At 32.1% G+C, this 21,315-nt stretch overlaps 3 protein-coding genes across 6 annotated transcripts; 1 reads left to right on the top strand and 2 right to left on the bottom strand.

Moving 5' to 3' along the window:
* Positions 1 to 3,533: 3,533 nt before the first annotated feature.
* LOC122632678 (gustatory receptor for sugar taste 64a-like) lies at positions 3,534 to 9,024 on the top strand. Of its 4 annotated transcripts, none has more exons than XM_043819793.1 (11): positions 3,534 to 3,792; positions 5,502 to 5,649; positions 5,733 to 5,975; positions 6,041 to 6,275; positions 6,405 to 6,540; positions 7,255 to 7,451; positions 7,539 to 7,576; positions 7,690 to 7,910; positions 8,016 to 8,184; positions 8,334 to 8,423; positions 8,537 to 9,024. In XM_043819793.1, the coding sequence occupies exons 2-11, from the start codon at positions 5,620 to 5,622 to the stop codon at positions 8,600 to 8,602; spliced, it is 1,425 nt and encodes a 474-aa protein (XP_043675728.1). In that variant the 5' UTR covers positions 3,534 to 3,792; positions 5,502 to 5,619; the 3' UTR covers positions 8,603 to 9,024. The 4 variants fall into 4 exon arrangements, with proteins under 4 accessions (XP_043675728.1, XP_043675727.1, XP_043675725.1 ...); XM_043819792.1 differs by having other exon boundaries at positions 7,539 to 7,630; XM_043819790.1 differs by having other exon boundaries at positions 7,255 to 7,630.
* Positions 8,036 to 14,441, bottom strand: LOC122632680 (gustatory receptor 5a for trehalose-like). Its single transcript, XM_043819794.1, has 12 exons — positions 11,801 to 14,441; positions 10,983 to 11,050; positions 10,763 to 10,910; positions 10,563 to 10,681; positions 10,288 to 10,482; positions 10,060 to 10,169; positions 9,761 to 9,931; positions 9,544 to 9,698; positions 9,289 to 9,451; positions 9,098 to 9,187; positions 8,908 to 9,000; positions 8,036 to 8,171 (listed from the first exon to the last, which is right to left on the bottom strand). Exons 1-12 carry the CDS (start codon positions 11,899 to 11,901, stop codon positions 8,124 to 8,126), a joined length of 1,461 nt encoding a protein of 486 aa, XP_043675729.1. The 5' UTR covers positions 11,902 to 14,441; the 3' UTR covers positions 8,036 to 8,123.
* A 243-nt stretch (positions 14,442 to 14,684) lies between these two features.
* On the bottom strand, positions 14,685 to 19,960 carry LOC122632683 (cAMP-dependent protein kinase inhibitor beta-like). Its single transcript, XM_043819804.1, has 4 exons — positions 19,909 to 19,960; positions 17,812 to 17,935; positions 15,921 to 16,121; positions 14,685 to 15,828 (listed from the first exon to the last, which is right to left on the bottom strand). The coding sequence occupies exons 3-4, from the start codon at positions 16,111 to 16,113 to the stop codon at positions 15,761 to 15,763; spliced, it is 261 nt and encodes an 86-aa protein (XP_043675739.1). The 5' UTR covers positions 16,114 to 16,121; positions 17,812 to 17,935; positions 19,909 to 19,960; the 3' UTR covers positions 14,685 to 15,760.
* Between the last annotated feature and the right edge of the window lie 1,355 nt (positions 19,961 to 21,315).

Genomic DNA, 21,315 nt, shown 5'->3' with positions numbered 1-21,315 from the left:
CTGTTCGTTAATACTCGCTTGAATGGCATCCGCGAAAATTTCTATGTTATCTCGACGAAGTCCAAATCACAACTGAATTAATACATGTAAAAATCGGTCAAAGGCCTGGCTTTGTTGTCGTCTCTGGAAGCCGAGTATCCCCACTTCGCAATTTAAGTCTAAAATCAAATAAACTGTATAGAATATTGTAAAAATAAGAGTAACAGAAATATATTTGAATTAACTTATCGTTAATACTTACACGATGGAAGGCTGCAAAAATTTCTATGTTCCTTCGTCGAAATACAAAGCGAAACTGAATTAGTAGCTGTCAAAGTCGGTCAAAGACCTGACTTTGTTGTCGACTCACGAAGAAAATTATCCCCACTTCACAATTTAACTCTAAAATAAAATAATTTACTGTTATTGAAGAATCATTGAAATATTGCAGTCATTCGCCCGGTATTATAAATGACTGTTAAAGAAGAAGAGGAAAAGAAAAAGAAAAGAGAAAAAAGTAAAGAAAGAAGAAGAGAAAAATAACAATACAAAGATATTGAAACAGTAATCCGTCCAAAGGCCCACATACGAGGATTCCACCCGCAACTAATTATTAATAAAAATTAATAGAAGTAATTAGTTTAATAAATAAAAGGGTATAATTAATATAACTAATAAAAATATAAAAGTAATAAAAGTAAATAAGAATAATTAGGAACGACGGCGAACATAAGTGCGACAGAAAAGTTTTCTGTGCGTTCTTTTAGAAAATTAATTCAGAATTTTGATATGTTGAATTTATTTATCTGTCGAAATATAACTAACAATATAAAATGTAATTAATTTAACGTTTAATTAAATTTCGAAAGAAAAGAGATTTTGGAAAAATATAGAAATATGCAGCCATTCGCTCGCTAGTACTTGCGCTATATAGTTATATACACAATTTAGTTATTGATTTTAGATATAATTTAGATACAGATTTCCATATATCGCAAGTATCGCGAACACGAACGAACTGCTCCTACTTCTCGATAAATTTATTTCAGCGATACTAACACTCGATTTCTTCATTACTACGCGCGCGATTGCAATAAAGTTCTGAAACAGAAAAATAAAAATAAATTGATTTGTATCACAGTTATAATAAGAAATTGTATAAATTATTCAAGAAATATGTGATAGAGAAATATATTTACTTTAAGTTTGCGCTGATACTTGCAGGAAAGACATCCTGTCAAAACTTCGATGTTCCCTCGTCGAAGTACGAAAAATGATTGATCCAGTAATTGTTAAAATCAATCAGTGATTTGGTTTTGTTGATGTTATATGTAACTAAAAATCTCGAGATTAAAATTTTTAAATATTGAAATTTTTAATTAAAATTATTTTAAGTTTTTCTTGTGTTAAGATCTTTGTAATGTTAGACGAATGTACTATTATTTAAATATTAGTTTTTTGTATTCCGCGTACATTAAAAACCATTTAAATAATTGTAAAATTATCGAAAGTATTAATTTCTAAACTTTCGCGTTCGGAAAGAGAGAGTTACGATGCTCACTCGTCGGCGTACAAAAGAAAACTAATTCGACAAAAGTTAAAGTTAATAAGAGTCGTATATGTTTACATTACGCAAGGCCGATAATCTCGAGACGAAAATTTCAGAATATTGAACTTTTAAATTAAAATTATTTTATAATAAATACGTATTACGATTTATGTAATATTTAAATAAATGAATTATTGTTTAAATATTAATTTATTATATTTTATGTAGATTATATATAGTTTAAATAATTGTAAAATTAAATAATTATATAAATTGTTCGGTCTTGATGATAGCCATCGTTTAAACAAATATTAAATAATCGATAGTATAAATTATTTAAGCTCAGCTCGTACGAAAGGAACGAATTTCGATGTTTTCTCATTGAAATGTAAAATTATAATGACTTGATAACTTTTAGAGCGATCGTTTTTCTTTTCAAAACTTCATATTTGAAATTTACACATATCGAAATATCAAATTAAAATTATTTTACACACAGAATTTGTAATCTTTAAAAAAATGTACCATCGTTATAAATATTAAATTATTATAGTACATTTACATCATGTATCGTTTATATAATTATAAAATAATCGAAAGTATTAATTATTTAAACGAAGAAATATAAATGTAGAGAGCTGACATGTTTGCTTGTTGAAGGACAGCTAACTCTGTTTAAGTCAGAGAACTGTCCAAGTCATTTACATACTCGTTTTATTTATGATTAGTTATGAACGTGTATGCAAATCAAATAAAATCATTTAATATTAAAAGAGTGCTTTTTAACTTTATATTGTTTAAACAATTATATCATTGTTAATTTGAATATTAATTATACTTTGTTTTTACGTATACGCTTTACATTATTATTTATGAATTTTATATATATTATTTATGTAATTGAAAATAAATTATATATAATAATTTATGAATATCTAATATATAAATCATAAATTAAAAAAAAATTCATATTCTTCAAATTTAATACTTAGTAATGCATTCTTCTATAAATGTCCCTTTCTAAAATATAATTTATTAGATTTTTATTATAATTTCAAGACGTCTTTCGTATTTTAATAATAAAACTGCATATATAGGTATATACATAAATGTGTGAGAGTGTATATATATATATTATAATATAAATTATAAAATGTAATATACGTGTAAATGAAAAGTATGTGTCAGACATCGATCTGGATATTAAAATACGTGTACGTAAGAGATTATGATGGTAAATTCGTAGAAATTTTCGAAATGTAAACGAAGCGAAGCAGAACAATTAATTAGACCACTCCTACTAATTATATAAGTTCTTTACCGAGAAATCAATTTTATCAATAATGGTGAAAGGAATATATAGAAAAATTCATTAGTTGCTTACAACTAAATTGCTTACAACGATGTACTTTTTCATATGATTCATAATATTCTATCCGAGTTGTTTATAAGCTAGTTAGAAACTTCTGAATATTTTATTATCGTATACCTACACGCTCTTTGTATTTAGACACTAGTCATGCAAGAATTGTGTACAACGATTACTTCCAATGCGCAGGATAAGATTAAAAAGAATATGTCAATATTTTGAGCTCGTACTATTTCAATTTTTAATACTGATAATAATAATGGTGATGATGATGATGATGATGATGATGATGATGATGATATTAATAATAATATTAATAATAATAATAATAATAACAAATAAATATTTTTGGATCGTAAAGAAAAATGAAAGAAATTACAAAAATTATCAATTTAATTTTATTAAATGAAATATTGATCAACAATGTAGGACATTTTGTTACACATACGATGGTAAAAAAATTTTAAATAAATGATTGAAAGAGAAAAGCTATGATAAACAAAGAGAAATTATTCATTTGATTTTATTATTAAATAATATTGATGAATTGTGTTATTCATTCCGTATCTAACAGATAACAGGTAGTATATTATTGTAAAAGTAAATACAGTTTTTTTACTCGCGAGAAGTAGTAGAGATAGCTATTTGTTCGGACGTACGCATATAGCGCAGGCTCGAGGGCTCGTTTACTCTTAATTCTAGTTGGCTTTCATTCGTTATTCCGCGTTGTTACAGCAACATTCATAGCCGTGTTCTTCGCTCTTGTTTCACCACTTTGGATCCCTGACCTGTTGCACCTATGTCGTACATTTAGCGTGTTACGATTTTATTCAAAATTACAAATTGCTGTGGCCTGCCAAGACGAAATTTATGGAATGACGAAAGCACTAATTTTGTAAGTAGACGAACGATCGTTAAAAATAAAAGACATTTTCTTTTTCTTCATTCATTTCTTTCCTTTTATCATTTAATTCTTAAGTCATTTTATAAATGAATAGAACAAGAAAAAATATGCACTTAAGCAAAGCGTTTGATAAAAAACAAAATTCGCGATTAATATCGCAAAGGTAAAAGAGATCGTAGCGAAAAGATATAGACGTAGAGCCTGTTGCTTTTAATTATTGTTTGTGACTGGTATATGTAGATAAAAGGAAAGTTAAGATAATATCGGATAAGTCTACGATTATTACGAACGATTAATATTAATAATAAATTAATTTATTAATAAAGAAAAACGATATACTCACGATACTTATTAAATATCTCGATGTCATAAGCGAATTCATAAATATTGAAATCGATCGATTGTACATACTTATTATAATCGTTGTGAAATTCTTGAAAAAAGCATCAGATTTTTATCGTATCTTATATGCGTATATATAATATTTTGTTCTAAATGATTAGCAGTTAAACGATAATTTTGTACATAATTTTGCACTTTTGCACGCGTCCTTGTTCCTGTAAATGTATATAAGTCAACCCATTCAATTATAGTAGAGTGTCAACAAGCTAGTTCTACAGCTATGCTAAGGTACTGCATTGCGAAATCGATAGTTGAAAAATGAATAATATATCTAAAGGATGATCGCGATGCCATGTGCCCTTAACATATCATTTTCACGAAATGTTATTGTTTGCATAACAGATGTTTTCTAGTTCGTTTTAATCATCGAAGGAATATATATGGCCATATATGTATATAAATCATTGATTACAAAACCGTATAATATGTGCTTAGAAAAGGTGGATCTCAATTTCGCATGTGCGTGCTACGACAATTATAGGGTTTACATATCGATTTATATACATAGATTAACATCTATATATATTTTCCGGGTTTTACGTCGAACTTGATCGGATGATAAAGTTTAGCATCAATCAAACATCTTATCTTGCAATATTTAGAAATGATATAAAAAACATTAATGCCAACTTAAAATAATAAATAATTAATAACTTTGTAAGATTGTCTGATAATCGTTCGATATTGATTAAACGAGTATAAAACATTATATGTTTTTGTCGGCTAACTATCATTGATGTATTTTCATAAAAAAAAAAAAAAAAAAAAAAAAACATTGCATATAAAATACATACGTAATAAAATTTGAAGACACGAGGATTTGTATTAATCGTAGGTAGAATCCTTCGTTATATCGCACTGTAATTAACGCAAATCGTTATTAAAATTACACGTTAAAATGACGACGTTAAATATCATTTGTTCGTTTTATCATTGGGCAATATTTATAACGTTACATTTTAACGATAACATCTTCATCTCTTTTTATTGATTATATCGATGAACGAAACGAACGGACAATGAATTAGTGCTTGAGAAACACGAGAAGAAAGCTCGTGAAAAACGATCGTACGAAAGACGAAGAAGCGATCGTTACATTTAGTATACTCTATAAATTATATCCTACGTATATCCTGTGTGTTCTCGTTACTTTCGATAAGAAATATTATCATGGGTAAAGAAATATTATCATGGTTATGACGAGACATTGTGAGAGATAAACGCTCGTATATATTTTGACTGGTTAAGCGCATGCCGATGTTATAAGGTGATGTTAAAAGACATAACATTTCTTTTAGTATATAGAACTGCCCATAAAAACGGATCCTCATCCATACGTATAGGATTCTTAACGATAAAAACACAACTGTACGCTCGCATTCTTATATCTATACGTATGTATATACCTACGAATGTATGGATACTCGCATACCTGTAGATAGGCAGGTAAGCATATATAACACTTAGATGGATATAACGTAAAATAAATTAGAATCTCTAATAATATATGTCTCCTTTGTTTGTAACAGGTAATGGTTGGTTTTTTACGTTTCTACATGGAGGCTGATGGCACCATGTCGAAAACGGGGAATATCCTTCATGGAGATTCCGCTAGAACGAATTACAAAATTTGGTCCGTGTTAGGAAATCGAAAAAAGGGAAAAACAAACGGTAGAATAAGATCCAATCAAGAAGGTGCACTGCCGTTAAGGCCTCGACAATTTCTTCGTAACGACAACGTTAACACGTTACATTCTATAAATAATAACGATGTAAGACTTGCTTAAAGATCATTGCTTTTTTCTGATTGTTCATTTTCGATACTACTTTCTTTCAGGATTCAGAGGATAGCTTTCATCGAGCTATCAGTCCGATCTTATGGTGGGCACAAATATTCGGCTTGCTTCCGTTATCCGGAATATCTGCGAATTTACCGTCGAGCTTAAAATTCAAGAAAATCTCTTTTCGAACCATCTACGCCGTCATAGTAGCTTTTTCGATATCTATAATGGCGGTACTGTCGATCATTCACATGATAAGGACTCTCAACGCTGATTCCTTCGGTGTGCGTGGTAAGGACAATTGATCGAATAATCTTCTATCTCTTTTCACGAGTAATACGAAACGTATTTAGATTACTATCGAAACGACGTAGATATAACGTAACATTTTCAATAATTATGATTCATCGATGTTCCTAGGTGGTGTAGCTGAGGCAACAGCCGGAGCAATATTCTATGGAAATGGTTTATGCGGAACGATCATGTACCTTTGGCTATCGCCACGTTGGGTGATCCTTCAAAACGATTGGAAAGCAATGGAACGATTCATAGACAGGTTAATCATAATATTATTTAACACGTTCACGCCGGTGCTGCTATTTGTATTTCTCCTCGCGGAGCGAGATTATTATTTGATATTATACGAGTGTCTCTTTGGCCGAAGAACTTTTGCAGAAAAAAAACATTTATTTGTGGTACTGTAAAAATAAACAAAAAATTTCTACCGTCACAGACAAAACAAAAACAAAAACGGGATGACATGATGAGTTTTGAAAATCGTTTTAGCGGAATTAAATTTTTGAAACGAACTGACAAAAAGACCAGTTCGTATGTTAACTACTTCCAAAAATCACATGTGTACAATTATTCAAGGAAAAAGATGTAAGGAATGTTATAAATCCTTATATAAAAAAGAAGGTAGAGATCATGCCACGAAGAAAACTGAAAGAGTAATGACGTATTGCAATAGTTGCGAAGGCCAGCCAGCACTCTGTTTGACATGCTTTCGAAAATGTCTTTACTATCGAATTTTGGTTTTATAAATTATGTTTATAATATTGAGATGAAATAAAATAAAATTTTCATTATTTAAATTTTCAACTATATGGCAATTTTTCTTATTTACCAAACGAACTACATTTTTGTAGTTTGATGGTACGCATCGTCTGATGGAATATTCAAGTGTGAGCTAACGGTGGTGTGAACGTGTTAACAGATAATTAATTTCTATTCAACGAATTGCCTCGCTTTGTTTTTATATCATTTGCAGCAACAAATACCAACGACCACGACTTCGTTGGAAATTTATAATAATTAGTAGCGCCATACTTCTATTCGCTCTCTTCGAACATGCTCTAAGCGTAGCTAACAACAGTACAAAGTTTGAATGGGGAACACCGAACTCGACCTTCGCCAATTTCTTACAAGTTTACACCATCAAGTCTCACAACTTTATCTTGGAAAGCGGTACGTTTGTTTACACTTTCTTACTCGGATCAACGAGGACAACTTTCAATGTCATTAAATTAATCCTATTGAATGATCGCTTTACAGTCGACTACAGCTTCGCCATTGGTATTTATATCTTTATAGTGAGCAAAATAGCGACGTTCGTGTGGAACTTTACGGATTTATTCGTCATGTTGGTATGCTACCGTGAAAAATAGAAACGAATTGCAAACAATTTTAACGAACGAAATTTCAGATTTCCACCGGTTTGGCTGAAAGATACAAGACGTTGAACAAGAGATTGTTCGTTACGGCGAAAAAGAACGCTAACACCATCGATTGGTGTGAATTTAGAAACGATTACGCCCTTCTAAGTTCACTGGTGAAAAAAGTGGACAACGATATATCTCCGATAATACTCCTTTCCTTCGCAAATAATCTCTACTTTATTTGTTTACAATTGTTAAATGGCTTATCGTAAGTCTACTACGATAACATAACATACAAGACGCGTTATACGAAACTACGAATTAGATTTGGACGTTCGGACGTTTAAACTGTCATTTGCTTTTTCATTCGAAGCGGACCTGAAGCTGGAGATATTTTGAGTAACCTCTACTTCTTCAGTTCCTTTGCCTTCCTCATTCTTCGAACGTGTGCCGTAACCTTATTGACCGCCAGAATAAATGATCAAAGTAAAACGGTACTCCCATTGCTGTATAGTTGTTCTTCGTCCACCTACAACATCGAGGTATATAATATATATTATCTATCTATATCTAAATTAAAATGTCACATGTAACAAATAATTAACACCAGTCTTCTAATATCTTCGGATAATTTTATTATTATTATATATTACCTTTTTTATTATTATTATTTTTTTTTCTTTTTTGATAGACACAAAGATTACAATATCAGCTTACCACCGACGATATCTCATTGACAGGCTTACGTTTCTTTTCCATCACAAGGAACTTTATGCTAGCAGTAAGTTTTTTTTTTTGTTTTTTAATATAATCAACCCTAAATCGAATCATACGTATAATTACGTGTCTTTATTATTTTTATGAAAAATATTTACGAAAAATTTAACGTTTTAGCTAGCCGGAGCGATCGTAACGTACGAGGTCGTGCTTCTTCAATTCAACGTTGCTATAAATAAATAAAATCAACGATGAAAGCTGCCTTCAAACATTGTCTCTCTCTCTCTCTCTCTCTCTCTCTCTCTCTCTCTCTCTCTCTCTCTCTCTCTCTCTTTAGATTATTTGATAAAGACATAATGCTTTGCAAAAAGGAAAATAAAAGAATATAAAAAAGGCTGATCGAAAGCAACGCATCCCGATTGAAAATTGTTATGCATAAATTGTTTCATTAACACAATTTATATCTAATAATAAAAAAATTATTTAAGCACAATTTATATCTAATAATAAAAAAGGTGTTAGAAATATTAAAGGATTAGCATTGTTACCTCGCAAATGTTCGTTATGTTAGACTGGATCGTTTGTTGTATATTGTTTATTTGTACCAATACCAACTCGTATGTGACGATAGTACCCGCAATCTAAACAAATGTAATAATTTTCAAATTTTTATGGGATTATAAACTTATTAAATATATTTGTGTATGTATAAAAGTCTAATCGTTAGATCACACTTACGGTCAAGACGAGGCCTCTCGTAACAGAAAAAAATTTCATTCCGGTCAAGCTTATACTGTCGGTCGTGACTTGTGTCAAAAATCTCATTACCTGAAAGAAATTTTCAAAAGAAGAAAAAGGAAAAAAATTTTCAAAGGAACACAGAATACAAAGAAATAGATAGGTTTGATAAAATGCATGTATTAGCTTACCTCTGTAGAATAGTTGGCACTCGAAACGCTGTAAAGTATTGGTGCCGGCAAACGGGACTCGTCGTTAACGGAAGCTGCATACAAGGATACAGCCGTGGTCCTCGTGACAAGAAATCCAAAGGAAAAACAAAAGTAGATCTTCTGTATGTGACTGCGTTGCAAACTTACCGAACAAATGGAAAAAAATAAATGACAAAGTAATACGTATTTTTATATGGGAGGGAGAAAAAAAATTACAAAAGACGTGAGATTTACTTGAAAGAGAATAACAGTTGAATGCAAATGAAGTATAGATCGGTCGCAAACGATAGAAAAACGATCGTTGAAATATGAGAATCGACTCGCCTAGTCAAACTAGCCAGATGATTGTAATCGTTTCTAGCCTCGGCCCACCACCAGTCCGGCATCGCCTTTAAAATATTATAATTTTAATAACCATGGAAAAGAAATTCGTTTCTTTTTAATTACTTACCTTTCCTCTAACGGAATTAAGACGACTATTCAATTGTTGAAATTGATCTGCCAGAGCCATGCTTACGAGGATCAAGAAAAGATCGACGAAGTTCCATGAGAAGGTGCTTAACATGTTAATTATGTCCACTAATATAGCTTTCCATAAACTGTAGGACATTTGCGAGAATACCTATTTCATCGTGGTAAACATAATTATTGCATTTTAAAGGAGCTTCGATTGAAGTGTACCAATAAGAGATATAAAAAAGATCATATCTCGTGGAACATGCAAAAGAATGTTCAGAATGTGTACTTTACCTGGGGGAATTGCGATTCAAAATACTCTGCGATAACGTCGGAATCACTTCGATATTTTACACATGTCATTGCATAAGAGAAGCCCTTAAGTACAGATAAAGTATGCTCGACTGTAATCATTTTGAAAAGGACGATAAAATTAATCAAATGCTAACTTCAATTCAAAACTGCAGTCTAGTTGTATAAATATGAATAATCCAAATGTTTTGGTAAGGGAAATGTACTTACTCATTGCGAGGGTCATCACGATGGCGGTAATTAATTTAAATCTACCAGCTAGACTTATTCGAGAAACTCTCCGATGTCTAAACATGAACTCTCGTTCGATTTTTTCCCACGTTAACGCCAAGCAAGGCCATAATTTGGCGAGTTTCAGGAAGAGGAGAGACGCGATTAGAGAGGTGCCATAAAAAACTAAACTAGCTGTTATGACAACACTATGTAAGTATAACGATCGTGAGATTCAACGGGATTTTTATTTCTTTTGAAAGTGTATTACTTACTCGTCTTCATGGAATTTATGCCCGTCTTAGTGAATTGTAGAATGTTGAATATAGTCATAACGATTGCACCTAAAAAGGATGCGATGGTGTACAATAATTTTGGGCTATACCAGGTAAATCTGAAAGTATATACGTAAAGCTCGTGAAAAAATATCTACGTTTGTTTCGTTATGAAATTTAATCGACGAATTTAAACTTGCTTTAGATAAGATGCATCCGGAGTGTTGACACCGGAAACTGGAAGCATCGAAAAGCAATTCGCCAACAAAATGATTGGTTTGACCGACGCGTGAAAACTATCGGTAGCCGGATTAAAATTGTTCACCAAAGATACGTTCAAATCGGATACTGAAAATGAAAATCACCCGATATCTCTTTGTTTTGAAATTTCAACATCGATAGAAAAATCTATCGACTTACCTTCTGGATTTTCTACGTCTGTCTTCAATGTATCGAATCTACTTAATTGTAGATTGCTTTTAGGAGATCTGGAAACATTATTACGCGTCACGAATATTTTCCTAATACGTTGGCAAATTGTCCATTTTGATTTCGAGTCGCGATCCATATTTCCAACCGATTTACGTCACGGTCCTTTCATTTCTTAAATGCTATCGTAAAATAAACACTTACAAAAACTTAAGACAATGATTTCACCACCGCGATATGAACGGTGTGCGCGGAACAGAATCGCATGGCGAACAGAAAACGGAATTCTCTCTTCGAAGCTTTATTGGGCCAGGAGAAAACAGGTGGTGGGTGTTTTATAAACAATGGAAACTCGATAAACCTCTGTGGCTTCGATTGAGACCTTGTGAAACGATTCGTCGCGAGGGAGAAAAAGATCAGGGTGGAAACCACCCTTCGAAGAGGATAAATCCTTTCGAAATTTTCAATTTATCTATATCGAAGCAATCTATCTGTATAAAAAATCATTTCAAGATATAACACCGACACATTTATTTGAATAATTTTCTATTGACTTCTAATTAGCACGAACGTTTAATCCATTCCGTCAATAAATTCGCGTTAAAGCCAAAGAGAGCAAGTTCGTTCATTTTCTGTCTTCATTAGTTAATTGTCATATGCAATCGTATTAAATTCGATCGATATTAATTTTTTCGATTAACTATACACACGGGTATGTGTAAATACACTATTGGATCTAATAGGTATATAAAGTTTAACGCTAAATAATAATAAGAAATTATATCAAAGAAAAATATATTCGGACTTACTTGACATGAATCGTGACGGGTGGATGTAATTTTGTATCGGTCCAAAAAGTTGCTCGCATCTTGTTCGCTGATTCAATCTCTTTTTTCAAATTGCACTTCATATCGTTGTAATCATTGTAATTTCATTGAAATTTACGAGATCTTAGATATTCGATAGAAATTTGTAAAGAGGTATCGAAAAGCGACAAATTATTTGAAAGGGAAGACCCACGATGTATATGCTTCTGCTTACGCCACTCGAAAGGGTCGAAATAATCGCTTCTGTCAGGGAACACGATAAAATATAGACTAGGAGATTTGTTTGATAGCGCAGAACGTCTATAGGACGTATTGTTTCTATCCTATATACAATCTCGCGATGAGTCGCTTACTATGCATAGAGAAATGACAGATGTTCTCCTCGAATGTGTATAAGCGTCACACGATATACAGCTTCGTACACTAGCGATATCCAAACTTAATTACTATGATAAAAAGTACGTCTTTATCTTTGACAGGAAGTCTTGTCGTGGAAGAAACCATGAAAGAAAAATGGAAGGGAAAGTAAGATAATGTAACAAACGTACAAGAGTAGAATATGTATTTGTGGTATATTTTTTAATAATTATTCGCGATAGTGAGTGTATGTGAGTGTGTGTATTTTATCGACATTATTGATCTCTCTCTCTCTCTCTCTCTCTCTCTCTCTCTCTCTCTCTCTCTCTCTTTCTCTCTCTTTCTCTCTTTCACTTATCATTAAATGTCCGAAAAAGAAACATAATACAGTCACAATTAATAGTGGCTTTTCATTTTCAAATGACGATAACGAGCGAACGTCTTACAACTCGTCAAACGACCTATACTGACATAATATAGCAAGTATATTTATTTTCAGAAATGCTTAATGATCGCGTAAGATACGTCGTGTGCATATCAAAGTTGGATACATCCATCATCTTCTTGGCGATAGAGCGAACGAACGCTGCTGTGGCTTTCGTTCTCGTACTAGGGGTGTCGACGATCCGATAAGAGTCTACCCTAGCAGCATAACCAATACTGTGCGCGCGCTTACACACATTTATATATCTAGAATATCTATATATATACCGGTTGATGAAAAGAGTAACGCGTAAACGCAAACACCTTACTGACAAGCTGCGCAAACAAAATTTTTCCATCGTCATAGGGTCGCAGCTGCATCGGCTTCCAAGTAAAAGCACGACTCGCTTACACATATATCCCATACATACTTGCAATACATACGTATTTATGTACTACTGTAACACATGCATATTAATATATATGTAAAGACACAAACATAGATAGAAACGTACGTAAATCTCTCGTGCGAGCTTACACCTCGTTCGTTCGCTTAACAATCTATAAATCCCCTTCAATGATTACAATCTATCTATATAGTTTTACAAACCTTCGTTAGCCTTCTTCCCGTATCCCATAGAAACCGATATAAAGTATGTTATATCACGAATTTAATGAACCTTTGAAGAAAAACAATATTGGAGTTTATTTCTTTTTTCTTTCTTTTTTTTTTCTTCTTTTAATACCCTTACGATACGAATGAATCAGATCTTGTATATTGCATCTTCGTACATGTATCTTACTTACATAGATAAACGTGCTTTCATCGAACGTGCTTCCTCTTTGCGAGATGAGATTCCTTTAACGAGATTTCCTTTTCTTAAATAATAATAAATACGCACTCACGTAATGGGTATTTCGTACGATCCCCGATGACTCATCTATATATTTCTACGATGTGTATATCGATCGTCTTACTAGTAACTGTTTCGTCCTATCCCGATCTTTTTTCGTACTAAAAGTAAGTAACTTCGTCGTCATTTGTATATGTACATATTTATGTTACAGAAAAAAACTTTGTTAAATTGAAAATTGATGTTAAATCATGATTAATGTAGGCTCATAAATATACACATGTAATATACGCGTTCCTTATAGGTCAACCTGACTTGTTTACATTCGTTATGTATATATTGTACCTACATACACATGTGTATGTACGTAGATACGTACACGCCAATATAAACACGTTCATTTAATTTCAATATCGAGGAAAATATAAATACTCATTACCCATCAACGTGCGGAGAGAGTCACACGTATTCGTAGATAACAATTCCTTATCGTGAAAGATTTGAAAATCTTTTTAAATTCATTCGCATGAAATTATTACATTAATTATAAATCGTTACACATTATCAATCTATACATACTGTTTTATTTTTCAAACGTTAAATGCGCGTTAGTTTATTAAATGACGATTACTTTATGTTACTATCGAGTTTCGAGTGTTACAATAATCTTATTGTTAATACTATAATCATTTTATTCTAATCGTTATCTAATCGTTATAATACCAATTCGATCTTTCAAATAAAAACAAAACAAAAACGACAGAGTATGTCTAACAAGTACTTCTGTGTTTTTCAAATAATGATTATTTATGAAATTTATAATTATTGTTCTCTTTTTCAGAAATACAAAAACGCGATATCGATTGCGATCGAAAGAACGGATCACGTGGAAATTATTGCATATGAAGACTTACCTATAAATTACAATGACACCTAACAGTAAGTTTTACAATCCAAAAATATTTTTTCCTCGCGTAAAGACTATAAAGATTATATATATATATATATATATATATATATATATATATATATTTATGTATGTCTGTATGTATTATCGGATAAAATGTAAATGGAACAGTAGATCATAGAAATATTCGATCACTTTGTAAAACTAAATAACCGTTTACTTCCGTATCTACTCAAAAGTTAATACTAAGTAAGATTTGAAAGAAATGATCGAATATTTCTCTGACCTATCGTATGTACAATTATGTAAAATTAAAGGACATATGTGCTATTCATGAAATATCTTATCATCCTTTTAATCGTTTTCGCAATAATTCACAAACGAAGGGTGTCCATGCGAGCAGACAGGATTCTTCTTATACAGAAAAGAGATGACGTATTTACATGAAGAATGTGGGTGTGTATATACATACATATATATATACATACATATATATATATATATATATATATATATATATATACACATACACCGGTAAAGTTTCGTCGTAGAAACTTGAAATATCACCTACTAAAAAATCTCCCTTTTCCCTCTATTTATATATTAGTCAAAATACTGTAAGAATTGCTTGTTGCGAACTATAAATAATGTATACAACGATAATAAGATAACGTGTTATACCAATAAGTGCGCGATTACAATCGTTTGTCGTCATAAATAATTTACGTCACCGACATCTAACGAAAAACGATATTGCCGATGGCGATCTAATCGAGTTCTACTTAGAGTTTTATTAAAATAAATCGAAAGAAAATATTCGAGTCCTTTCGTAAAAGAATTTAAGAAAAACGTAACGACACAGATAAAAGTATAATGTATTAATTAATTACAAAAATTAACGTTTAATAAACGTTCGCATATCTATCAATGTTCACGGAGTTTATCGCAGTACTATACTATCTCGTTATTATTAACTTCGTATTAACATTTTTATATTTAATCGTTAATTCACGAAAGAAGAATCGTTTATAGAAATATTATTATCGTAGAGTATCGTTGCGCTCTGTAAATTCGATTGAACGACGACGAAAGAAAACAGATGAACGAAACTACATATATATATATATATATATACGTATATTAAATAACGATAGCAATAGTTGGACGAGCCATTGCTATTCGAAAGAAAGAGAGATCAAAGAAAAGATTTCGATCTTTTCAACTTTAAAAAGCACGCAGCGCCTGTTATTAATATTTGTATATACGTATGTCTATGCGTATTATCGTACTGTGTTACTAGAACGAGCATGATTATATATCGTTCCTTTGATATAAATTTATATTAGGCAGGCTTGCCACCTAAATAAAATAAGACTTGATCGAATAAATATGAGAAACGTGTCAACCAACGTGTTGTTTCGACATACTCGGTTGATTTGGTTCCCGTCCAGCAACGTTCATGCTACGATCTGAAAGTACGTAAAGAAATATCGATCATCGATCAAATAAGTCTAATCGAATAATATCGAATAAATTCAATAACAAAGGAAAAAATTCGAACCTGCTTCGGTAGATAACTCTCCGAAACGATCCGGTAGATCAGAGATACTGGTCGCAGCATGTCTTCCATGAATATCCGGTAACGCGTTCCTTCTTCCTGTTCGTCCTGTCGATAGAAACGCCTTTGCACCGTTTTCGTCGTCTTTGCTGCCCCCGGCTGTACCCTCCGAGTCCGATCGTCTCGGCGACAACATCTTCAAAACTGAAAACGATCCTTCTTTCGTTATCTCACCTTCTCTCTCTCTCTCTCTCTCTCTCTCTCTCTCTCTCTCTCTCTGTATCTCTCTTTCACTCTAACATCCGGATTAATTCATTTCTAGATTATCTGTGTATACGTACGATATAAATGTTCGTTAAAAGACAATGTCATTTTTTTTTACACTCGCAATAAAAAAGGAAAGAAAATTAAAAGGATATATGTATGCGAAATAAAAAGACTATCACGGTTTTAACAAACAAAGATCGTCGATCGTTTTATTATTTTCTATGAAGAAATATTTTCTAGATACGCTGAATATTTAAATAGATTATTTTTGTACACGGTAAAAAATGTAGTAGTAAGTATATTTTTTGACTTTCCATTATTCTGTAATACTATTCCATTATAACATAATATCTTTCTATTATTTCTCAGTTCTTCTTATACATAAGAAAATGTATCATCGTGTATGTAAAATGTTAACATATATTGGAAATACAATTAATTGTAAGAGACAACAAGTACATTGTTATTCTATAAAATAAAGTGTGTAAGTCATGTCATAATTCGTGTAAATATCAGACTTATAAATTTACAAAAATGAAAATTTAACGTAATCTTGAATTTTCAATATATATCAATACGGTATCATCTGTACAATGATATTTACACTTGTACGATAAAAGTGGAAGAATAATAACAGATAACTATAAGTGGAAATGGAAATTCGAAAAAGACTATCGAAAGCTTAGAGGTGGAGTGATACTCCTCCCTTCCAAGCGTTTACACTATTGTTTATGACTGTACTTTCGATCGAAGAATCGATAAACGTATACATATGTACTTACGCCATATATTACAATGTTTCGGAAGATAACGTTCCGCGATGGTTTCAACAACGCACGGTCACGTAAAAGTCGTAATTATTATCAAATCGACTTAATTAATTTTTTAAAAGAATCATCATTTTTTCTGTTATAATTTATACTCACTTTCATAATTTCATAGAAATGATCGCACTGAAATCTACGACTGGTATTATTATCAATAAAACGATGCATATGACTATAGATTCAGAGGGCTACTAAACTAAATTTTTAATCTATCGCGTGATATTCGATCGCGCGTCTGGCAACGTTTATCTTTTCGGGATACTTTTATCTTAACTTAGATTTATATTGAGAGACGAACGTGTGTGTATATATATGTATATATATGTGTATATATATATATATATATATATTTGAAGAGGTATACAAGTACACAGATCCATAATAAAACAGCAATATATGATAGGAATAAAATAAGGTCGATATGAATGTGTAGCTATCTTAGGTTAGTTTGTATTTCTTAGACGCGTGCGTTTGTCATAATAATTTCTATAAGAAGAAAGAAAAAGGATTTCTTTACATACGTATCAAATCGATATATAAGAGAAAAATTCAAAATAATTCTATTAAGTACGAAGGAAGAATAAACACAAAAAAAAATAATGAAATTTTTCAATTCGATTTAATTCTCTTCTTCATTTTTCTGCGAAATATAATGAAATTGATATTTTTAAAAAATAAAAATTAAAAAAAAAAAAAAAGAAGAAAGAAAGATAATAGACAAATATAACGTTAAAATAATTAAATGTCGATTAACAAATTTTAAGATATCAGAAAGTGAAAAAAAAAGATTGTAAAAATACCTTTGACTCGAATGAGGCGTTTTCTTCGATATCCTTTAAATCTTGAGCAACCGGATATGGCAAGGCGATCACCCCCCGTCGTTGAGGAAGTCTCACCATCTTGCGAAGTTCGTCGCAGCTTCACCTGTCGAAGATAATTTTCGTGTTACTAAGTGAAGTATTTGTTATATGAAATAATAATTCCTGTTTGATGAGCAGCACAATATCATGTTATATTCAACGATTATGAAAATATAGTCGATAATGAAACTTCCATCGAATCTTCATCGAAAAGATAAAATTCCGAATTTACGTTTAGTAGAAAAGAAAGAAAAATAAAATACCGTTAGTTCGCACAATTCGAAATAAATTCTTAAAGATACATATGTTTCCAACGTTAAAACTTTTACAACTGCAATGAAGGAAAATATGATTACGAATAATGTGAGAATTGAACGTCTGCATAGCCAGAGCTCTTCGGACTTTCAAGTTGGATGATAATGAAAAGAAACGTGTAAATATAATAGTTATATTTCTATCCTATCGCAAACGAAAATTTCCACTTTGAAAGTATCATATATTATGTTTATACACGCTTTGGTCAAACAGATCGATATATAAAAAAAAACATATAGCAGTCTAGTATATATATATTTATATATTCTTTTTTTTTTCTTTTTATATTTTATTTCCGCCGACATTGTAACGGTACCAAGCGTAAAATAATAAAAAGAATCAAACTCTTCGCTCATAGATGGAAGGAAAGCGATAGTATATAGATATCTTCGCTGTCGGCAACTACTCTCTTAGTAATGCCACTAACACGTGCATATATTTTTTATTTCGAAGAAAGAAAATAAGAGTAATCCGCTTTAAGAGGAAAAAAGATCGAAATATCCTGATTTTATCGTTTAATAGACATACGCGTACACGAGAGAAAACATTTCTATCTTCATTCTTTGTCATTAAATAATCTTAATAATCTCTATTTTTGACTGCCATTTTTATTGCGACGAAAGAAAATAGAGAGAGCAAAAAAAAAAAAAAAGAAAAACCTAAACATCGTGCATTTTATCATTCAATACACATACGCACATACGAGTAAGTACTTAAGAAGAAACATTTCTATCTTCGTTCTTTGCCATTAAATAATCGCAATAATCTCTCGCTATTTTCAGCTGCAATAATTGCAATTATCTAGTTATCTTATCGACTATAATTACGGTATAATCGCTAATACGCACACGATTTGGAAATCGTCTCGTTGCTCGAATGTTAAAGAATCTCGATAAATCGTTCCATTTTACGATTGCAACATACACACAAATGAAACAGGGGAAATAACGTGTGACACGATATCGAATAAAAATACATCAGAGTTCTTCTTTTTTTTTTTCTTTTTGTTTTTCACGGAAAGGAACAAGTGAAGTCTCTCTCATAACCTAGTTACTTAGCACTGCAGAGAAAACAAATGGAAGGTAAGTACATAATACCATTTGTAAAGAATACTACGCGAATACAAATGTGTGTCTATAAATTACTACTACATACGTATTGTGAATATGTAATACGTGTAATATACATATATACGTATACGTAACTCTCATTCGCTGATATATATATATATATATATATATATATATATATATATATGTTATACGGAATTACCATATATGTGAAAAATATTTAAATATAAATGTCGGGCGATATAAATAGTTTGACTCGTGTGTGCATATATATATATATATATACACACACATGTATGTAAATGCATATGTAAAGAAAGATAAGAATGACTTGATCCGTGCAAAAATAGTTATATAATACGAAATAACGATAAAAAGAACCATCGTGAAATGTTAACGCATAACTTGTTAAATGACGAATATCAAGTAGATCGTTCTTTCCTAATTTCGTAATTATGTTTTTTTTTTTTAAGACGAAGAAAGAGAAAGAAATAGAAGACAGAGACAGAGACAGAGAGAGAGAGAGAGAGAGAGAGAGAGAGAGGGGGAATCAAATAAAAAGAAAATGTTACTCGCATGGAATGTATTCCTTACGCTTTACACACGTGCACTCTTTGACAGAAGCCAAGGACTTTGTTTGTTTAAATCGTACCGAACTTTGCGTCGTTCCTCTTTCAACGCCGACGACAACGCCGACGATGACGATGATGACGATGATGATAATGATGATGACGACAACGACGACGACGACGACGCCGCCGCCGTCGACGATGACAACAACAACAACAACAACAACAACAACAACAACAATACAACGACGACAACGACAACGACGCAACGACGATCCCTGTTTAATTTCCTTCCTAATACTTTTTCTATTTTCCTTCCTTTCTCGAGGATCTTATAACGTTGTCAATACAACAATCGAAATGTGACGATAAAAAGAGAGAGAAAAAGAGAAAGAGAGAGAGAGAGAGAAAGATAAACGAAATAAGAAAAAAAATTGAAAGCGATAATGATATCGTACGAAAAATTACGAGTATGAAATATAGGTTAGGAAAGCGAGCGAAATCGAAAAGAAAAGAATACAGATATCTTATAAAAATGAAATAAGATTGAGAGAAAATGGGACAGAAGGAATATCGGAGGATATGCAATCTTTAATGACGTATAAAGAGAAGTGAAAGAAAGAGAAAAAAAATGCAAAGCAAAAAAAATAATAAGGATAGGTGTTCGATAATTTATGTAAGAGGCAAGAAAACAATAGAGAGAGAGAGAGAGAGAGAGAGAGAGAGAGAGAGAGAGAGAGAGAGAGAGAGAGAGAGAGAGAGAGAGAGAGAGGAGCAAGCGAGTAAGAATGCGATCGATTAAACGACATCACGTGTGCAACTGTAAAGCACAACTGGTTTTACGCGGTTGATCTATTCGAAATATAGAATTCATTTCGATTTCCTAACTTTTTATAAATATATGAGAGAGAGAGAAAGATGGATAGCGGCAACGATAGGCGTGAGAAAGAAATACGCGTTGATTAAATCGTGTGACGTGACTCGTGACGCGGCTTATGACGCGTTCTATCGTAAATATGTAAGTAAGTACGTCTACGTCGTCGTCTTCGGCTTCGTCTTCGTTTTCGTTTTTGTCTTCGTCGTCGTCGTCGTCGTCGTCGTCGTCGTCGATTCACACGAAAGCATTGACGAGACAGGAGCTAGCTCGCGCGTGCGCTTCTACACGCACACACGCGCGGAGATAAAATGACGGATAGGATGAATATATGTATATATATGTAGAAACGAGAGACAAGAGACTGATAAAGTGAGATGCACGCGCACGTATATATGTACGTAACACTCACCATCGGATCAGCTCAGTGTTTCTTTCTCTTTCTTTCTTTCTGTCTTTCCTTCTTTCTCTCTCTCTCTCTCTCTCTCTCTCTTTTTCTGATACACTGCGTGCGATCAACGTCTCGTCGCGTGTCACGCGCCACGTACGTGTGCGTGTCAAAAAAAAGAAAGAGAAAGAAGAGAAAGAGAAAGAGAGAGAGGGAGAGAGAGAGAGA

Source organism: Vespula pensylvanica, chromosome 10, assembly GCF_014466175.1.
Source record: "Vespula pensylvanica isolate Volc-1 chromosome 10, ASM1446617v1, whole genome shotgun sequence".
In the NCBI taxonomy this organism is placed as follows: Eukaryota; Metazoa; Arthropoda; class Insecta; order Hymenoptera; family Vespidae; genus Vespula; species Vespula pensylvanica.
The sequence above is the reverse complement of the archived record's forward strand: the minus strand, read 5'-3'. Positions and strand labels throughout refer to the sequence as shown.

Coding starts and splice junctions, on each gene's coding strand:
- LOC122632678 (XM_043819790.1), top strand. CDS start 5,620: ATGGATACTCGCATACCTGTAGATAGGCAG. Junction 5,650..5,732: donor GCATACCTGTAGATAGGCAG/GTAAGCATATAT, acceptor TGTTTGTAACAG/GTAATGGTTGGTTTTTTACG. Junction 6,541..7,254: donor ATGGAACGATTCATAGACAG/GTTAATCATAAT, acceptor TATCATTTGCAG/CAACAAATACCAACGACCAC.
- LOC122632680 (XM_043819794.1), bottom strand. CDS start 11,901: ATGAAGTGCAATTTGAAAAAAGAGATTGAATCAGCGAACAAGATGCGA. Junction 10,911..10,982: donor AGACGTAGAAAATCCAGAAG/GTAAGTCGATAG, acceptor TTTCATTTTCAG/TATCCGATTTGAACGTATCT. Junction 9,932..10,059: donor TTGAATCGCAATTCCCCCAG/GTAAAGTACACA, acceptor ACGATGAAATAG/GTATTCTCGCAAATGTCCTA.
- LOC122632683 (XM_043819804.1), bottom strand. CDS start 16,113: ATGTTGTCGCCGAGACGATCGGACTCGGAGGGTACAGCCGGGGGCAGC. Junction 15,829..15,920: donor AGAGTTATCTACCGAAGCAG/GTTCGAATTTTT, acceptor ACGTACTTTCAG/ATCGTAGCATGAACGTTGCT.